The sequence below is a fragment of the Papio anubis genome, chromosome 7, assembly GCF_008728515.1.
Source record: "Papio anubis isolate 15944 chromosome 7, Panubis1.0, whole genome shotgun sequence".
In the NCBI taxonomy this organism is placed as follows: Eukaryota; Metazoa; Chordata; class Mammalia; order Primates; family Cercopithecidae; genus Papio; species Papio anubis.
The window spans coordinates 1,940,611-1,953,949 of NC_044982.1; the positions used below are offsets into that span (position 1 = coordinate 1,940,611).

Genomic DNA, 13,339 nt, shown 5'->3' on the forward strand with positions numbered 1-13,339 from the left:
TTACAGGCGTGAGCCACCGCGCCCGGCCGGTTTCTCTTGTTTCTATAAAAACACCAAGACGGAAGGAAGCCACGGTGTGTTTTAATAGAGCAGTGTCTCCCAGTTAAGTGGCGGGACAGAGAGGAACCACCAGACAGGTCGTCAGCCGTGCCCTTCCCTCTCAGGCGAGCCTCGAGGACCCTGGTCTGATTGTCCCTGTGTCTCTCCTGGGCAGTTCTGCCTGGTCCCTAACCGTAGGCCTCCCTGCTTTGTTCAGCCCTCCCCCCACGTAGGGTCTGGAGGGGCCCCTAGTGTTTGTCACCCACAGGGCTCCCTTCAGCTCTGCAATCTGGTGACAAAGCCACAACCACAGACAGTCTCCGGGACCTACAGGCCCCAGCTGGTGGGTGGCACTGGCTGGCCCTGGGCTCGGCTGGGTGCCCCCGGCCTGCAGAGCTGGGCACAGATGGCTGTTCTGAAGGCCGGGGGTGTCTGGGCCCCTTGCTGTCCCCTCAGCTTCTACACCTGAAGCTGCCCCCGATGAGGGGTCGTCCCCTGGGGCCTCTGCAGACTCATGGGACTGAGTAGGGGGTCAGACCTGGGCTCAGAGGATGGCACCCCACATCAGAGGGACCCACCTTGACAACCAAACCCTTCCTGTGGGGTTTCGAGGTCTGGGTTCTCCACAGGCCCTAATTGCAAAAGGCTGGGTTTGCCTCCTCTGAGCAGCCCCTCGAACACAGGCAGCGTGCCCCCCTCCTCAAGCGGGTGCACACGGCAATGGCCGGGCCGGGCCCTAGCAGCAGCAGGACCTCCTGCTGGGACAAGGGAGGGGCCTTTGGGTGAACCTAGGGAGCCCCAACTGTTAGCAGTCGAATCCTCTTTCTAATAAATCTCACATGGACCCAACACAGGAGACAGGAGGGCTGTGCTGACTAGTGTGGCAGGGCCGCCCGCTGTGCCCCCCATGTCCAGTCTCACACCATGGGGTCCCACTTTTCCCAGTCGGCCCCCAGGCAGCAGCCCTTCTTGGCCCTCGTGATTCACCAAGCAGCAGGGCCAGGGCTCAGGCTGTCTCAGAGCCCTCGGAGTGCTTGAGCTGTCCGGGAAGCCCCGCCCGTCCTGACCATCAGAGCCGCAGGAGGCCGTGCCAGCAGGTGAGGGCCGCGTGCTGCAGGTGCAGGACAAGGCTGAAGAGCCGGGCCCGCAGGTCCTCCAGTGCCGTTGCCACGGGCTTGGCCCGGCCGCAGTACAGGCCCAGGGCCAGCAGGAGAAGGACGCACACGCACAGCCGCAGGAGCAGGGAGCCGCTGTGTGGCCTGGGCCTGCCGGGCACTGCGGCCAGAGGGCAGGCAGGGTCAGCGCCAGCCAGCCCCACCCTTCCCTGGAGGACTGGGGCTGGTGGGGAAGGGATGGGGAGATTCCGCCCTATCCCTGCCCATGGCCCCTCCCTAGCCTCGTGGGGCCTCCTTGCAACAAGAACCCCCCACTGGGGACTCCTCAGAGGCCCTGGCCCTGTGACACCTCCCTTGGGGAGGGAGTGAGGGTGGGTGCACCGAAGGAGGGAGCAGTGGGGTACAGGCATGTGGGCTCGGAACTCACCCCTGATAGTGGCCGTGGTGTTCCTGTCAGCAATGTCTGGGAAGGAGAACGGAGAGTCGGCTGGGAGGTACTTGCCTCAGTCCATCGGGTGTCCCTGCCCTCTTGCCTCAACCTGCACCCCCGAAAGGACCCCTGAGACTATTCATGGGTTAGAGATCCAGGCCCAGCCAGGTCCTGACGCTTCCTCAAGAGGATGGTCATTCGAGAAGCCGCCGTCACGTTTTCCTCCAGTTGCCGTTTGACAGACCAGGACCGTGTGTCCAGGTGACCCCACGGGCCCAGGGGTTCTGCCACTGAAGACAGACGGCCATGGCCCCCCATGTCCTGGGCCCTGCCAGAGCTGGGTGGGTGTGGCCGGAGTCCCCGCCTCCCTCTGCCCAACCCCATCCTCTCCAGCCGCTTGCTGCGGGTGCCCTCTTACAGTGGACGGTCACTGCTGGGGGCTCTTGGAACCGCACATGCCTCGAGGTCCTCTGGGGCTCGGCCCCTGGGCGGTGATGCTCCGGCCGGCTCCTTTTCAGGATGGAGGGGGGGCACTTCTTGTCCTCCTGGGACAGGGGCGAAAAGCAGACCGGTGAGTCCCCGGCAGGAGGCCGACGGGGACCCAGGTCTGAGCCGTGTGGGGCCCAGCAGCACCGTCCTGGAACCTGTACCCTGTCCTGGCTGGTGTGTGATGCTGGGCCTGTCACTTCCTGTGGGGTGAGGGGCAGCTCCTGGACAGGCACTGCCGGGCAGCCAGACTCAGCCTCAGGGGCCCAGGCAAGACAGGAGCCCCTCCTGCCCCTGTCTCTTCACGCAAGGCCCCACTGAGCCTGTCTTCCTCTGCCTGCTGTCACGGATTCAGGCTCGGATTCAGGGTCCCCGGGACGTGCACAGGGGGAGGGGGCTGCATTGGCAGAGGGGCTCTGGCTAAGAGGCCAGAGTTTGCAAGCTCCATGGGGCAGGGGCCGGGCCAGGGCTGTGAGGAGGGCTGGTTGGTGGCCTCGGCCTCCTTTTCCCTGGGGCCGAGCCTCACATGCTGCAGACAGGGGCAGCTCCTGCCCGTTCGCCTACCTGGGCCCTTCTGTGCAGGTCTGCTCACGTGTACGGGCCCAGCCTGAGTTTGGAAGATGGAGCAGGAGTTTCAGGCTGCTGTGAACTCAGCATCCTTGTCTGTGACATGGTGACAACTGGGACTGAGGCGCCCTGGGAGCCAGCTCTGAGGTTGTTCCTGGCTGGGGCATTGCTCGCTGCACACAGTCAGCTGCTTGGCATCTGGCGAGGCTGCCCCTCGAGGGCGTGAGGTCTGTCCATGCTGAGTCTGGCCCAGCTCCTGCTGTGCCTGTGGCCTGTCCCAGCCTGGCAGTGCCTCAGAGGCTGGATGGAGCCTCGGGGTCTGAGGTCTGGGCCCCTAACCCTAACACTGACCCTTGGTGACAGTCTTGACCTGTCCTCCTCTCTCCACCCTCTTCTTTCCTCCAACACCCTCCTCCCCGGGCTGCCTCTTCCACAGCCCTCCATGACTCCCACTTCCTCTGCCAAGCGGTGTGCCCCACCTGGGGGCCTCCAACCCCGTCTGCCAGACCAAACCCTTTTAGGCACCCATGGCCCCCGACGGCTCCCTCCAGCCCTCAGTGATCCCCCTGCCCTCCTCCCATCACCCCTTGATTCCTGGGGCAGAGGATGGCCTTTCCTCCTTTGTCTGCTCCCTGCCCCCTCCAGCCCCCAGTGGAAGGCCAGCTTGCAGAACCTGCGTCCCAGTGGCCCGCCTTACCCTCTCTGCCCTGCATGCCCGTGGGCCCCACGCGGCCTCCTCATTCTTTCTGGTCTGATGTCGTGTCTCTGGCCGGGAGTCAGGGCTCAAGGCTGCAGTCCTCATTTACTGGAACATGGTCCTAAGATAAGCAAAGACGTTATTTATTATTTACTGCACAAGTGGCACTCAGAGGAATGAAAGTAAGAGCAGAAAATTCCTCCCCGGAAGCCAGGCTGGCTGCCCGCGCCTGCGGCCGGCCACGCTGACGAGTAGACAGCCCTTTCCCTCAGTGGTGTCCCCAGCACAGATAAATCCTGCTGCCTGCTCGTTCAGAAATGCCATCGAAAGCAATTTCCTTTGCTGCCACAGTCTTCGTAATTGTCATCTTTAATGGCTGCATAATATTCCACTGGGCCGCATAGTATTCCACGGGGCCGAGGTCCCATCATTGAAAGTCGCCCTCGATGATCGGGTATTCAGGAAGTTTGCATTTTAGTATTGTCATTTGCAGTGATTGGAGGCCATGGACAAGGCTGTAGGAAACATCTTCGCTTTGTCTCCTTTTGGTAGTGGGAGGTCCTGGGGCTGGGGACTGGGAATTGTCAGGGCTCTGAGGCTGGGCCCACAGAAAGGCTTCCCAGATGGTCATGCCACCTTTTTGGGCTGGTGCTGGTGGGATGCCCCTGGGCTCCTGGGGGCCCACCCCTCAGCACGGCTCATACTCTCTCTCTGTGTCTCTCTCTGCCCTCCCCCCGATTATGTGTCTCTATCTCTCTGTCTCCATCTCCCTGTTCCCCTGCCTCTCTCGGATTCTGTCTCTGTCTTTCTATGTCTCTGTCTCTGTCTCCATCTCTTAGTCTCCCTGCCTCTCTCTGATTCTGTCTCTCTCTCTACTTCTGTCTCTGTCTCTCTGCGCCCGCCTCTGTTGAGCTGGTTGCTTCCTGGCTGTGAATGGCGCCTCCTTGCCTCCGCCCCTGTGTCTATGGCGGTGAAGGCTTTGCTCTCATTCTTGCTCACCGGTGGAGCAAGTGTGGATTTTCTCTCACAGCCTTGGCGGGGTTCTTGACTTTTGGGCACTCCTCCTCCCTACAGAGGGGTGCAGAGCCTACCGGGCATCCATACAGGTGAGCTGGCACCGAGTGTCTGTCTTTCAAGGGCTCTGGGAGTGATGAGCCTGCCTCTCTCGCTGTAGGTGGGGAAACTGAGGCCAGAGGGGGCTGGGGCTTCCCTGGGAGCTGATACCAGGCCAGGTCCTCCCGGCCCTGCTCCCAGCTGGATAGAGGGCAGTGTGGGGGCCTCTTGCTGCCCTTCACCCCACCCCAGGTTCGCCTCTGCTCTGGGGTCCTTGGAGGGCACTGCGGCCCCTGCCCCTCACAGCGCAGGTGTTTGCATTTCCTGAGGTGCTTCCCTGGCTCCCGTTGGTCCTCCAAGGACCCTGCCCCCAAGGGCTGAGAAGGGGGAGGGCGAGAGTGAGGGGCCTACATGGTCCTCAAGGACAACTCCTCCAAGGGTCCCCCAAAGGGGTGGGTGCCTCAGAGGTGCAGGGCAGGCCTGTGGGAGGAGCTGGTTTGGGTGGAGACCCAGTGACTCCAGCAGCTGGGTGCCGTCCTGTACAGGAGACAACAGGGTGGCCACGACCGCGTCCCCGAGCAGGCATAAATACTGCAGACAAGCAGAGTGCCCCGTTAATGACGTCTGGGAGGATGCTGTCTGGATGGGTTCAATTATTTCAAAAGACAGCAATTTTCTGCTATCGCAGGATCAGGTTTTTATTGCAAATAGGGTTGTGGCAGGAGCCGGCCGTCCAGCGGGGTGGCAGGGAGGGGTGGCTTATCTTCAGGACCTGCTCTCAGAGAGTGGCCATGGGAGAGGTTGTGCTCGCAGGCCCAGCCGAGCTGGGGCTCCGTCTCCTGGGGCCAGGTCACCTGGAATGTGGGCTCTGCGTGATCCCCAGGGTTAGGGAAGCCACAGAGTGCCAGGCCTGTCCTGGTGTTTTGGGGATGCTGCCTGGCATGCCCCAAGGGCAACCTTGACCGCCTGTCCATAGCAGGGCTGGGGCTGGAAGGGCTCTCTGGATACCCTTGACTCAGTTTCCACCCTGGGTGGGACAGAAACTCTGCTAAAGCCCAGGGGTGGGGTTGGGGGTGGAGCAGAGCCCCCAGTGACCTCTTGGACCCAGAGCCTGGGCTCTCCACTGCCTGGCGGAAGGAGGCTTGTGTATCCGGGGCCATCTCCTGGGACTGCACAGCCTGGGGCTGGCTGGTGTGCCCAGGGCCACAGCCCCCTCGCCAGACGGCCCTGCAGCAGCCTTCCAGGGGGCCCAGCCAGGTTCACCCCTCATGAGGAAACAGGCCTGGAGAGGCTTGGGCCAACGGAGTCACGCCGGGATGCAGGGCTGGACGAAGTCTCCCCCAGCTTCTGCCAGCAGCTCTCGCTATTCAGCCCTCCCTGGCCTGAGGTCTGTCCAAGGGATGGTGGGACAACAATGTGTGTGTGCACATGTGTGAGTATGTCCCTGAGTGTGCAAGTGTGTTTGCATGCAATGGAGTGCATATGCATGTGTGAATGTGCACGTGTGAGTGTGCAAGTGTGAGAGTGAGCACGTGTGTCAGAGGGTGTGAGTGTGCACGTGTGGGGTATCTGTGTGTCTGTGTGTGCATATGTGTACTTGTATTTGTGTGCATGCATATGAATGTGCATGTGTGTGTGAGTGCATGTGTGGGTGTCCATGCATGTGCCCATGTGCATGTGTGTGAACATATCTGCATATGCGTGGGTGAATGTGTGTGTGTTTGTGTAGAGTGTGAGTATGTGAATGTGCATGCGTGGGCAATGTGTTTGTGAGGGTGCCTGGCTGTGGCATTAACCGTCTGTCATTGAGCAGCATAACTTGGAGAGGATGTCACTTTGCCTTCTGGGGAACAGAGCTCTGCTGAGTGTGGACAATCAGGACTTCCTATGGGACAGCACCTCCCCCTCTTCAGGTGCGGGCTCCGGAGCACCTTGTGTGACCACGTGTGACCTTAGGCAAGTCTCCTAATCTGCCTGGGCCCTGGTCTGCTCAGCTGTGAAATGGGGGTGAGGAGAGCAGCAGCCTCTGCGGGCTTGCGTGAGGGTAGGAGTCAGTGCACAGACTTGAGTCCGCACCATGCCTGTGCTCTGTGCCATCAGCCACTGTTGGCATCACTCGGGGAGGGGATGTGCCCAGGAACAGAGCTCAGGTAGCTCTGGCCGTGTCTGGACAGTCAGGACTTCCTATGGGATGACACCTCCCCTCCAGGATCCCTGGGGCCCTCTCCAGAGATGCGCCTTCCCCTGGGCCACGCTCTGCTCCCGGGCAGCCTCCCTGAGCCCTGTCGTCCCCTCCCTAACTGGGCTTCATGCTTCCCCTTCTGGAAGGGAGGCCTGGCTCAAGTCCGGGGCTCTGTCCTTCTTTGGCTCTGTGACCTTGGGTAAGTGGTGTGACCTCCCTGGGCCTCATTTTCCCCACCGGAAGCAGGGGAGGAGCGGCTCTGGCACGCTCGGCAGGTGGGGGCGGGGAGGCCCGGGGCCTCTGGCAGGGACAGTGTGTAACTGGAGGCCTCGTGACAGATGGGAGATAAAGGGCAGAAAATAGCTTCAGAGCCTGGACCTGCAAGTGTCCTGCTAGGCCCGCGGCTGGGGAGGGTGTGTCCACCCGAGGGGACTCTACCCCCACTCTGGGCACAGGACCCCCATGGTGCCTCCCTTGGTGCTGGGGGGCTGGGGGGTTCCTACCAGCTCCTCTACTGAGAGAGGGCACCAAGCTTCCTGGGGGAGGGGAAACTGAGGCCCAGAAAGGGAGAATAGCCTGCCAGATTTCAGAGCTTGGGTTGAGACAGAGGCTGGAGTCAGGGCCCGGAGCTCCCAGTTGTGGGCGTGACCCACCCGTGCTGCTGGTGGGAGGTGGGGCCGTGAGGGCCGAGGCTCAGGACCTTGGTCTGGGCTGTGACCCTCCAGCAGTCTTTGGGGGTCTAGCCCAGTACCCCAAAGACCCCACCTCATCTTGAAGCTGTTGAGAGACATGAGGGCACTGACGGAGCCCAGCGGCCCTGGCAGCGCTGAGTCCCCCCCGCCTCGAGATCAGCCTGCAGTGGGGCATGGGGGCCGGCCAGTGGTTCTCGCCTGGTTCAGTGGCTTGGAAAACACCAGGCTCTGGGGCCCAGCCACTGCTGCTCCCTCCCGCTCCTGTCCCGTCCTCCAGGACGCCGCCCACCGGCTTCCCGCCTCCTCCCAGGCTGCTGCCTCTGCCTGCCCTACACCGCCCGCCCTTTCACCCACAGTCCACCTCCTGATGTTTCTCTGTCCTCCCTGAGGGTTCCTCGGGGTGGGCAGGGTCCCCCATGCAGCAGCTGGCTCGTGAGAAATCCCGACACCACCCACCCCACACGGGGAGGGCCCTTCCTCGGCTCTGAGCATGCGGCCCCACACTCCCGGCTCACCCCTCACCTGGCACTGCGCCCATTCACACGGCAGCCTCACAGCCTTCGGGGCAGAGGGTCCTGGGGCCTGAGCAAGCGCAGGCCGAGGCTGGGCTTCCTGCCTCCCTGTAAGTGCAGGCTCCCTGCAAGTGCAGCCTCCCCCAGGGCAACTCACCTGGGGGCTAGAGACAGGTGGCCAGGCTCCTGGGAAGCCAGAGACCTTCCTGGGAGAAGCTGGAGACTCACAGCCCCCAACCCCACCACTTACACACACACACACATACACACACACGCTGTCTCTCTCTCTTTCTCTCTCTCTGTCCCTGCCCACCTGGGCTCCTGCTGGTGCTGTACCTCTGGGGTGGCTCATCCGCCTGACCGGCCCTGAGATCCACTGGCGGTCAGAGCCTTGCTGTCACAGGGTGTGAACCAGAGCTGTTGCAGCTCACAACCAGCTGAGAAGTTTCCATTACGGTGACACAGAGCAGTGGCCTCAGCGGCCCTGGGGGCCCTTGCTCCTCTTGGGATAGCCCGGTCCATGGGGAGGCCGTCAACCAAGGGCTTGGTGGCCCCAGGTGGCGCTGGGCCTCCTCAGTCTCCCGGCACCTTGGTAGTTTGGCCACAGGCCTAACCCAGTGGCCCTGGGGCTGCAGATGCAGGCTGTGCCTTCTCCTAGTGGAAGAGGACTGGGACCGTGGACACCGCCTTGCTGGCCTTTCCTCTGCAGGGTGGAGGCAGAGCACGGCCAGGCGGGGCAGCTGGGCTCCTGGGAAAAGCTGTGGCTCCCAGCCCAATGCTCACCACTGGAACCATGCTGTCAGCTCCCCAGACAACATGGGTTCTCGACTTAAGTAAGAGGGAGAACTTGTGGGGAGGCCCCTGGCTGGGCTGACGGCCAGCTAGGCTTGCTCAGGTGCCTGCAGGCCCTACCAGGTAGGAACAGGAGCAGGAGCTGCCTGGTCGCCCCCTGAGGCCCCTCTCCGTGCCTAGATGGGCCTTCACATCGGAGGTGCACTTAGGGCTCGGGGTGGCAGCACCACCGGGTGACGGCTGTTCACCTGCTGGGTGCAGGGGCCACCCTAGGCCTCGAGAGCCCTGGACAGACAAAGCAGGGACCTCCCAGGCCCTCCCTCCCATATGTGGAATGGGGGTTGTTTGCCAACTGTCCAGGGCACTGCAAAAGCTCAGTAGGTGCCCAAGAAATGGCATCCAGTGCTAGGTGGGAGTCCTATGGCCACACAGGGCAGGACAGGGATTCCTTCTGACTCGGCTCAGAAAAGAGCCAGTTCTCAGGGATTCCCAAATGCTGAGAACTAGGCTCCAGTTACTGGAGTAACGAACCCATTCCTGCTGGGCTGGGCCTGCGTAGACTTGCCCTCAGAGGAAGCCCCCCACGAAGGCCCTTCTCGGAAGGCTGGCTGGGTTCGTGCCTGACACGGCTCCCTGCATTCCCCTAAGAGTGCAGCCCCTTCTCCCCCTGCCCAGGCTGTTTCGTTCAACATCAGGTACCCTTTGGAGGCTTCTGTGTGGCTGGAGACCCACAGCCCTGCTGCTACGTTTGAATTGGCCACGTTCACTGCTTCCCCCAGGGGCGGCCTGGCCTCAGTGGGGACACGGGGCTGGCCTGGGACTGTCTCCATTTTAGGGAAACCATCAGTCCCAGGAAAAGAGGGGAGGGTGGCCACCCTGGAGCTTGTCCAGGTCACTCAGGGTCATCGGTGTGTGCTCTTGCCCAGTCTCTGCCTGCACCTGCTGCCCAACTGGGGCAGATTCCCCATCTGCGCCTGCCCTTGGCAATCTCTGCTCTGGCAGCTTCACACCCAAGCGAGAAGTAAGCCCCCTCTCCCTGGGGCTGGAACTCACCTGGCTCCCTCCTGGCTCCCTGAGGGACAGAAACAGGCTCTTCAGGCTCTCCCTGTGGGGCACAGTCCAGTGAGGTCCTGGACCCTCTTGGCTGGCAGCACCCCTCCCAGGCCCTTGAGAGCTGAGCCTCAGGCAGAACTGTAGGGCACACAGGTGAACGGGCCAGGCCTGCCCAGGCCTCCTTCCTGAGGGCTCTGGTCTGGAGGCGCCACCGCCCGCTGGCAGGGCCGGGTCTGTTGTGGCCTTCGTTCCGTCTCCAGCTCTCTCTGCTGGATTGCAAAGCCGGGCCAGCTGGCAGCAGCCGGGCTATAATTACCTCTCCCCTTTGGCAGAAATAGCAGTGACCCCGAGGACAGGCCGCTGGCCCCGGAGCAGAAGGGGGTGGCTGTTTCCCAGGCCCCCGGTAGACAACAGACCAGGATTTCAGATGAGACCAGAGTTTGATGCTCTTCCCGCCCCTCCCGGCCCAAATGTGCCCCTCTCCCAGGCCAGTTCCGGAGCTGCGCAGCTCTTGGAAAAACCGATGGATTGGAATTCAGGGCGGAGTGGGAGAGGGAGGGCACTGTGGGGCTGTGGGAGGTGAGGTGATCACAGAGTCCAGCCTCCAGTAAGACCCTGACCTGGCATGGGGCCTCCACAGTAGAGAGGGTGCCCGCCCCGCCCTGCCCTGGCCCCTGTGCCCCTGTGAGTCCTGACCTGGGGTTGCCAGAGGGAGAGGCAAAGAATGGGTCCCAAGCTGCTGTTTTGGGGTACACTGGCCGAGCCTTGATATTGCCCGGGCAGGAGGGGGCAATGTCTGGGTCAGTGAGGGATGGCAGGGGCGAGGGATCACCCTTTCTCAGGGTCTGTCCCGGGTGGGTGTCCAACCGCCCTGCCTGGCAGCTGCTGAGTCTGCCCCTTATTTGTAGGTGAAAGTGCAGCTCAGAGAGTTGAGGCACCCTGTCCAAAGTCACACAGCCTGGAGGTGGCAGCCCGGCTCAGGCTTGGCGGCCTGTCCTTGCCAGCCCCCCGTCTGCTGGTGCACGTAAAGGCAGGCCTGAAAGAGGCTGGTGAGGGCACCACCGCATGTGGGCAGACCCCTGCCTGGTTTGCAGGACTTTGACCTATTTGAGGGGACTGCTGGAGGAGGTGTGGAGAGACCCATGCTGCTCTCTTAGGAGTGGGGGTGCATCTCCCTTGGGTCAAGCTACAGGACCCCCGGGAGCCCAGGGTGTGCCAGGCTGGGGGACAGTGTGCACAGAGGCTGCCTGGGCACAGTGGCCTGGAACCCACCATCTGAGCATGCACAATGCGGCCATCGGGGCGGGGTTCAGGGGACTGGCACTCCCTTTGCCGCTGTCTTCAGTACAGGGCGGGGAGAGCAAACTTTTCTTGTAGAGGGGAATATGGCATACGGTGCGCTCTGTGTTTACACAAACGGGGCGGGCCAGATTGGCAGGAGGGCCGTGGCGCACTGACCCTTGTTCCAGGGACAGCACTGAGGAAGGCTGGATGGTCCTGCTGGCAGCCTGGCTTCCTGGGAAGAGAGAGGTCCTGGAGCCAGACAAGACCCCTCTCCCGCCTGTGCCCGATCTGGGAACCTCTCCTTGGCTTCCCAGGGCTGGAGCTGCTCCTCCTGGATTTAAGAGGTCAGGCTGCACACCTGAAGTTGGGGGCCTCCAGGACAGCTCCTTCCTGACCCTTCTCGTCGACAGAAGGGAGGGAACGGCCAGCCCACAGACCTCGGGTGCTGCCCCCTCTCTGTGCTCCCTGGAAAGGCGATGCGGGCCGCCCCTGTGGACACCGGCTCCATGTAATTTATTAGCGAGCTGATGGCTCGGCTTGGGGCTCAGGTCCCAGCAGGGTCGTATTTCTGGCCTTATCTGATAGGGCTCAGCTGCACCCTCCTCGCCTCCGTCCACTGCGCCTCACTCCAGCCTGGGCTCTGCAAGGCGAGATAAGGCCGGCCCAGGGGAGTGCTGAGCTGCCGGGTCCACAGGGGGTCCCCGGTGCCTGTGCCAGGCAGTGCCAGGGAGGAGCTCGGCTGTGTCAGTCCTGTCTACAGCCAGCAGGTGGGCCCATGTGCCCACAGGCAGTGGTGCCAAGGACGTGGTGCCCAGGTTTGGGCCCGGCTCTGTCACTGTTCAGCCAGGTGATCCCTGCCACACCTTCATCTCTCCCCGTGAGCTGGGAATGATGGGATGCCCCACCCTCCCCAGGTCTTTGTGGTGCACCCACCCTGGGCAGTGCCCCGGGGACACAGCAGTGGAGGCCAGCTGTCATTCAGCGGGAGGGTGGAGCATATCCGGTGACCGGGCACTCCTGAGTGCTGGGAAAGTCCAGCGAGCTGGCTGGTCTGGGCTGTTTTCCTTGGGGTGGTCCTGGAAGGTGGCTGGGGTGGGGTGGGGTGGCACGTGGGAGTGGAGACTGCAGGGCTGGTGATTGTGGCTACTCCGGTCATGGCCATGTGGTGCTGGCCCAGACTCCCAGCCCTCTCTGGACCATGGTCTGGTTGGAATGTGGAGAGCCCTGGGCCTCAGCATGGCCTCATACGTGGTTCCAGGCAGGGACGGGGTGGGACTGGAGGGTGTGGAGGCTCTAGGCTGACCTAGGCCAGAGAAGAAAGGGCCGGTGGGTCCGGGAGATGGGGATGGGGTCCACAGCTGGTTGAAGCAGAAGGACCCCAGGCATAAGAGAGGCCAGCGTTGGCCCGGGGGTGAGAGTGGGCCATGGCGCTCTTGCTCAGAGGCCTGGAGGCTGGCCCTTCCCCTGTCTGGCATACAGCCTAGGGGGAAATTCGTGCGGGCTGTGCTGACTGAAGCACCAGGGCTTGTGCTGGAAATGGGTCCAAAGGTTCTCCAGGCGTCTCCAGGGCTCAGGGCTGCACCCCTGTCAGCTGAGGCCGTCCTGAGCCCAGCTCCCTCTGGCTGCAGGGGGAGAGCCCAGCTGAGGCCGTCCTGAGCCCAGCTCCCTCTGCTGCAGTGGGAACACGTCTTCGCAGTGCTCGTCTCTGCTGTGGGTAGTCAGCTGCTTCATGACCGCTGGAAACCCGCTGACAGGGCTTGGTCGAGGGTCTCCAGCTGGGTGGGGATGGTGGCTGATGGGGTCATGAGAGGCCCCATAAGCTGTGATCATCATGAGGGGGCCCTGGAGAGAAGGCATGGGGGTGGGAGAGGGCAGGCAGGGGTTGGGGTGGCGGGTGAGTCCAGGGCCAGTGGAGGCCATATGAGCAGGTCTTTGCTGCTGGCACACTCAGCCAGTGCTAGGTCAGGATGGACAAGGAGTGAGGTCCCCACAGGATTTGCCACGTGGTGGTCACAGGTAGGCTCGGCCCGGGCACCCTGGGGGTTGATGGGAGTGAAGCCTGAGGGTGGAGTCCAGGAGAGGAGGAGAGGAAATGGGGGAAATGAGGGAGGAGTGTGGGTTTGGGATTAGAGGGGCTGACGCATGCTCTGGATGAGAGCTGGAATCTGGGCTGGGGCTCCTCAGGCACAGGCTGCTCTGTGCAGGGGCTAGTGGGGAGAACCTCCCACCAGGCAGAGCTGCCCACAGGAGGAACAGCCGACAGTGAGGTAGTGAGTTCCCCGTCACTGGAGGCAAGCAAAGAAGGATTTGTGCCTTTGGGGACTCTTCAGGGCCCCACAGACCTCAGATGGGGAGGGGGGTAGGAGGATGGGAGAGAAGACTCTGGGCGTGTGGGGGTGACCTGTGACGCTCTGGCTCCGGTGTCTGCTCACTGGCC

General features: G+C 62.6%; 1 protein-coding gene across 3 annotated transcripts; it reads right to left on the minus strand.

Moving 5' to 3' along the window:
* Nucleotides 1–61: 61 nt before the first annotated feature.
* Nucleotides 62–10,095, minus strand: C7H14orf180 (chromosome 7 C14orf180 homolog). 3 transcript variants are annotated; one of them, XM_003902328.5, is made up of 5 exons: nucleotides 9,619–10,095; nucleotides 3,335–3,455; nucleotides 2,003–2,129; nucleotides 1,582–1,617; nucleotides 62–1,314 (listed from the first exon to the last, which is right to left on the minus strand). In XM_003902328.5, exons 2-5 carry the CDS (start codon nucleotides 3,437–3,439, stop codon nucleotides 1,109–1,111), a joined length of 474 nt encoding a protein of 157 aa, XP_003902377.1. In that variant the 5' UTR covers nucleotides 3,440–3,455; nucleotides 9,619–10,095; the 3' UTR covers nucleotides 62–1,108. The 3 variants fall into 3 exon arrangements, with proteins under 3 accessions (XP_003902377.1, XP_009210630.1, XP_003902378.1); XM_009212366.4 differs by lacking the exon at nucleotides 9,619–10,095 and adding an exon at nucleotides 8,110–9,607; XM_003902329.5 differs by lacking the exon at nucleotides 9,619–10,095 and adding an exon at nucleotides 8,087–9,607.
* Between the last annotated feature and the right edge of the window lie 3,244 nt (nucleotides 10,096–13,339).

Bases quoted from the DNA above. Each gene is read 5' to 3' on its own strand.
- C7H14orf180 (XM_003902328.5), bottom strand. From the start codon at position 3,439: ATGAGGACTGCAGCCTTGAGCCCTGACTCCCGGCCAGAGACACGACAT. The intron at 2,130-3,334 runs GTAAGGCGGGCC...CCCCTGTCCCAG, and splicing joins GGGCATGCAGGGCAGAGAGG to GAGGACAAGAAGTGCCCCCC. The intron at 1,315-1,581 runs GTGAGTTCCGAG...CTCTGGCCGCAG, and splicing joins CACCACGGCCACTATCAGGG to TGCCCGGCAGGCCCAGGCCA.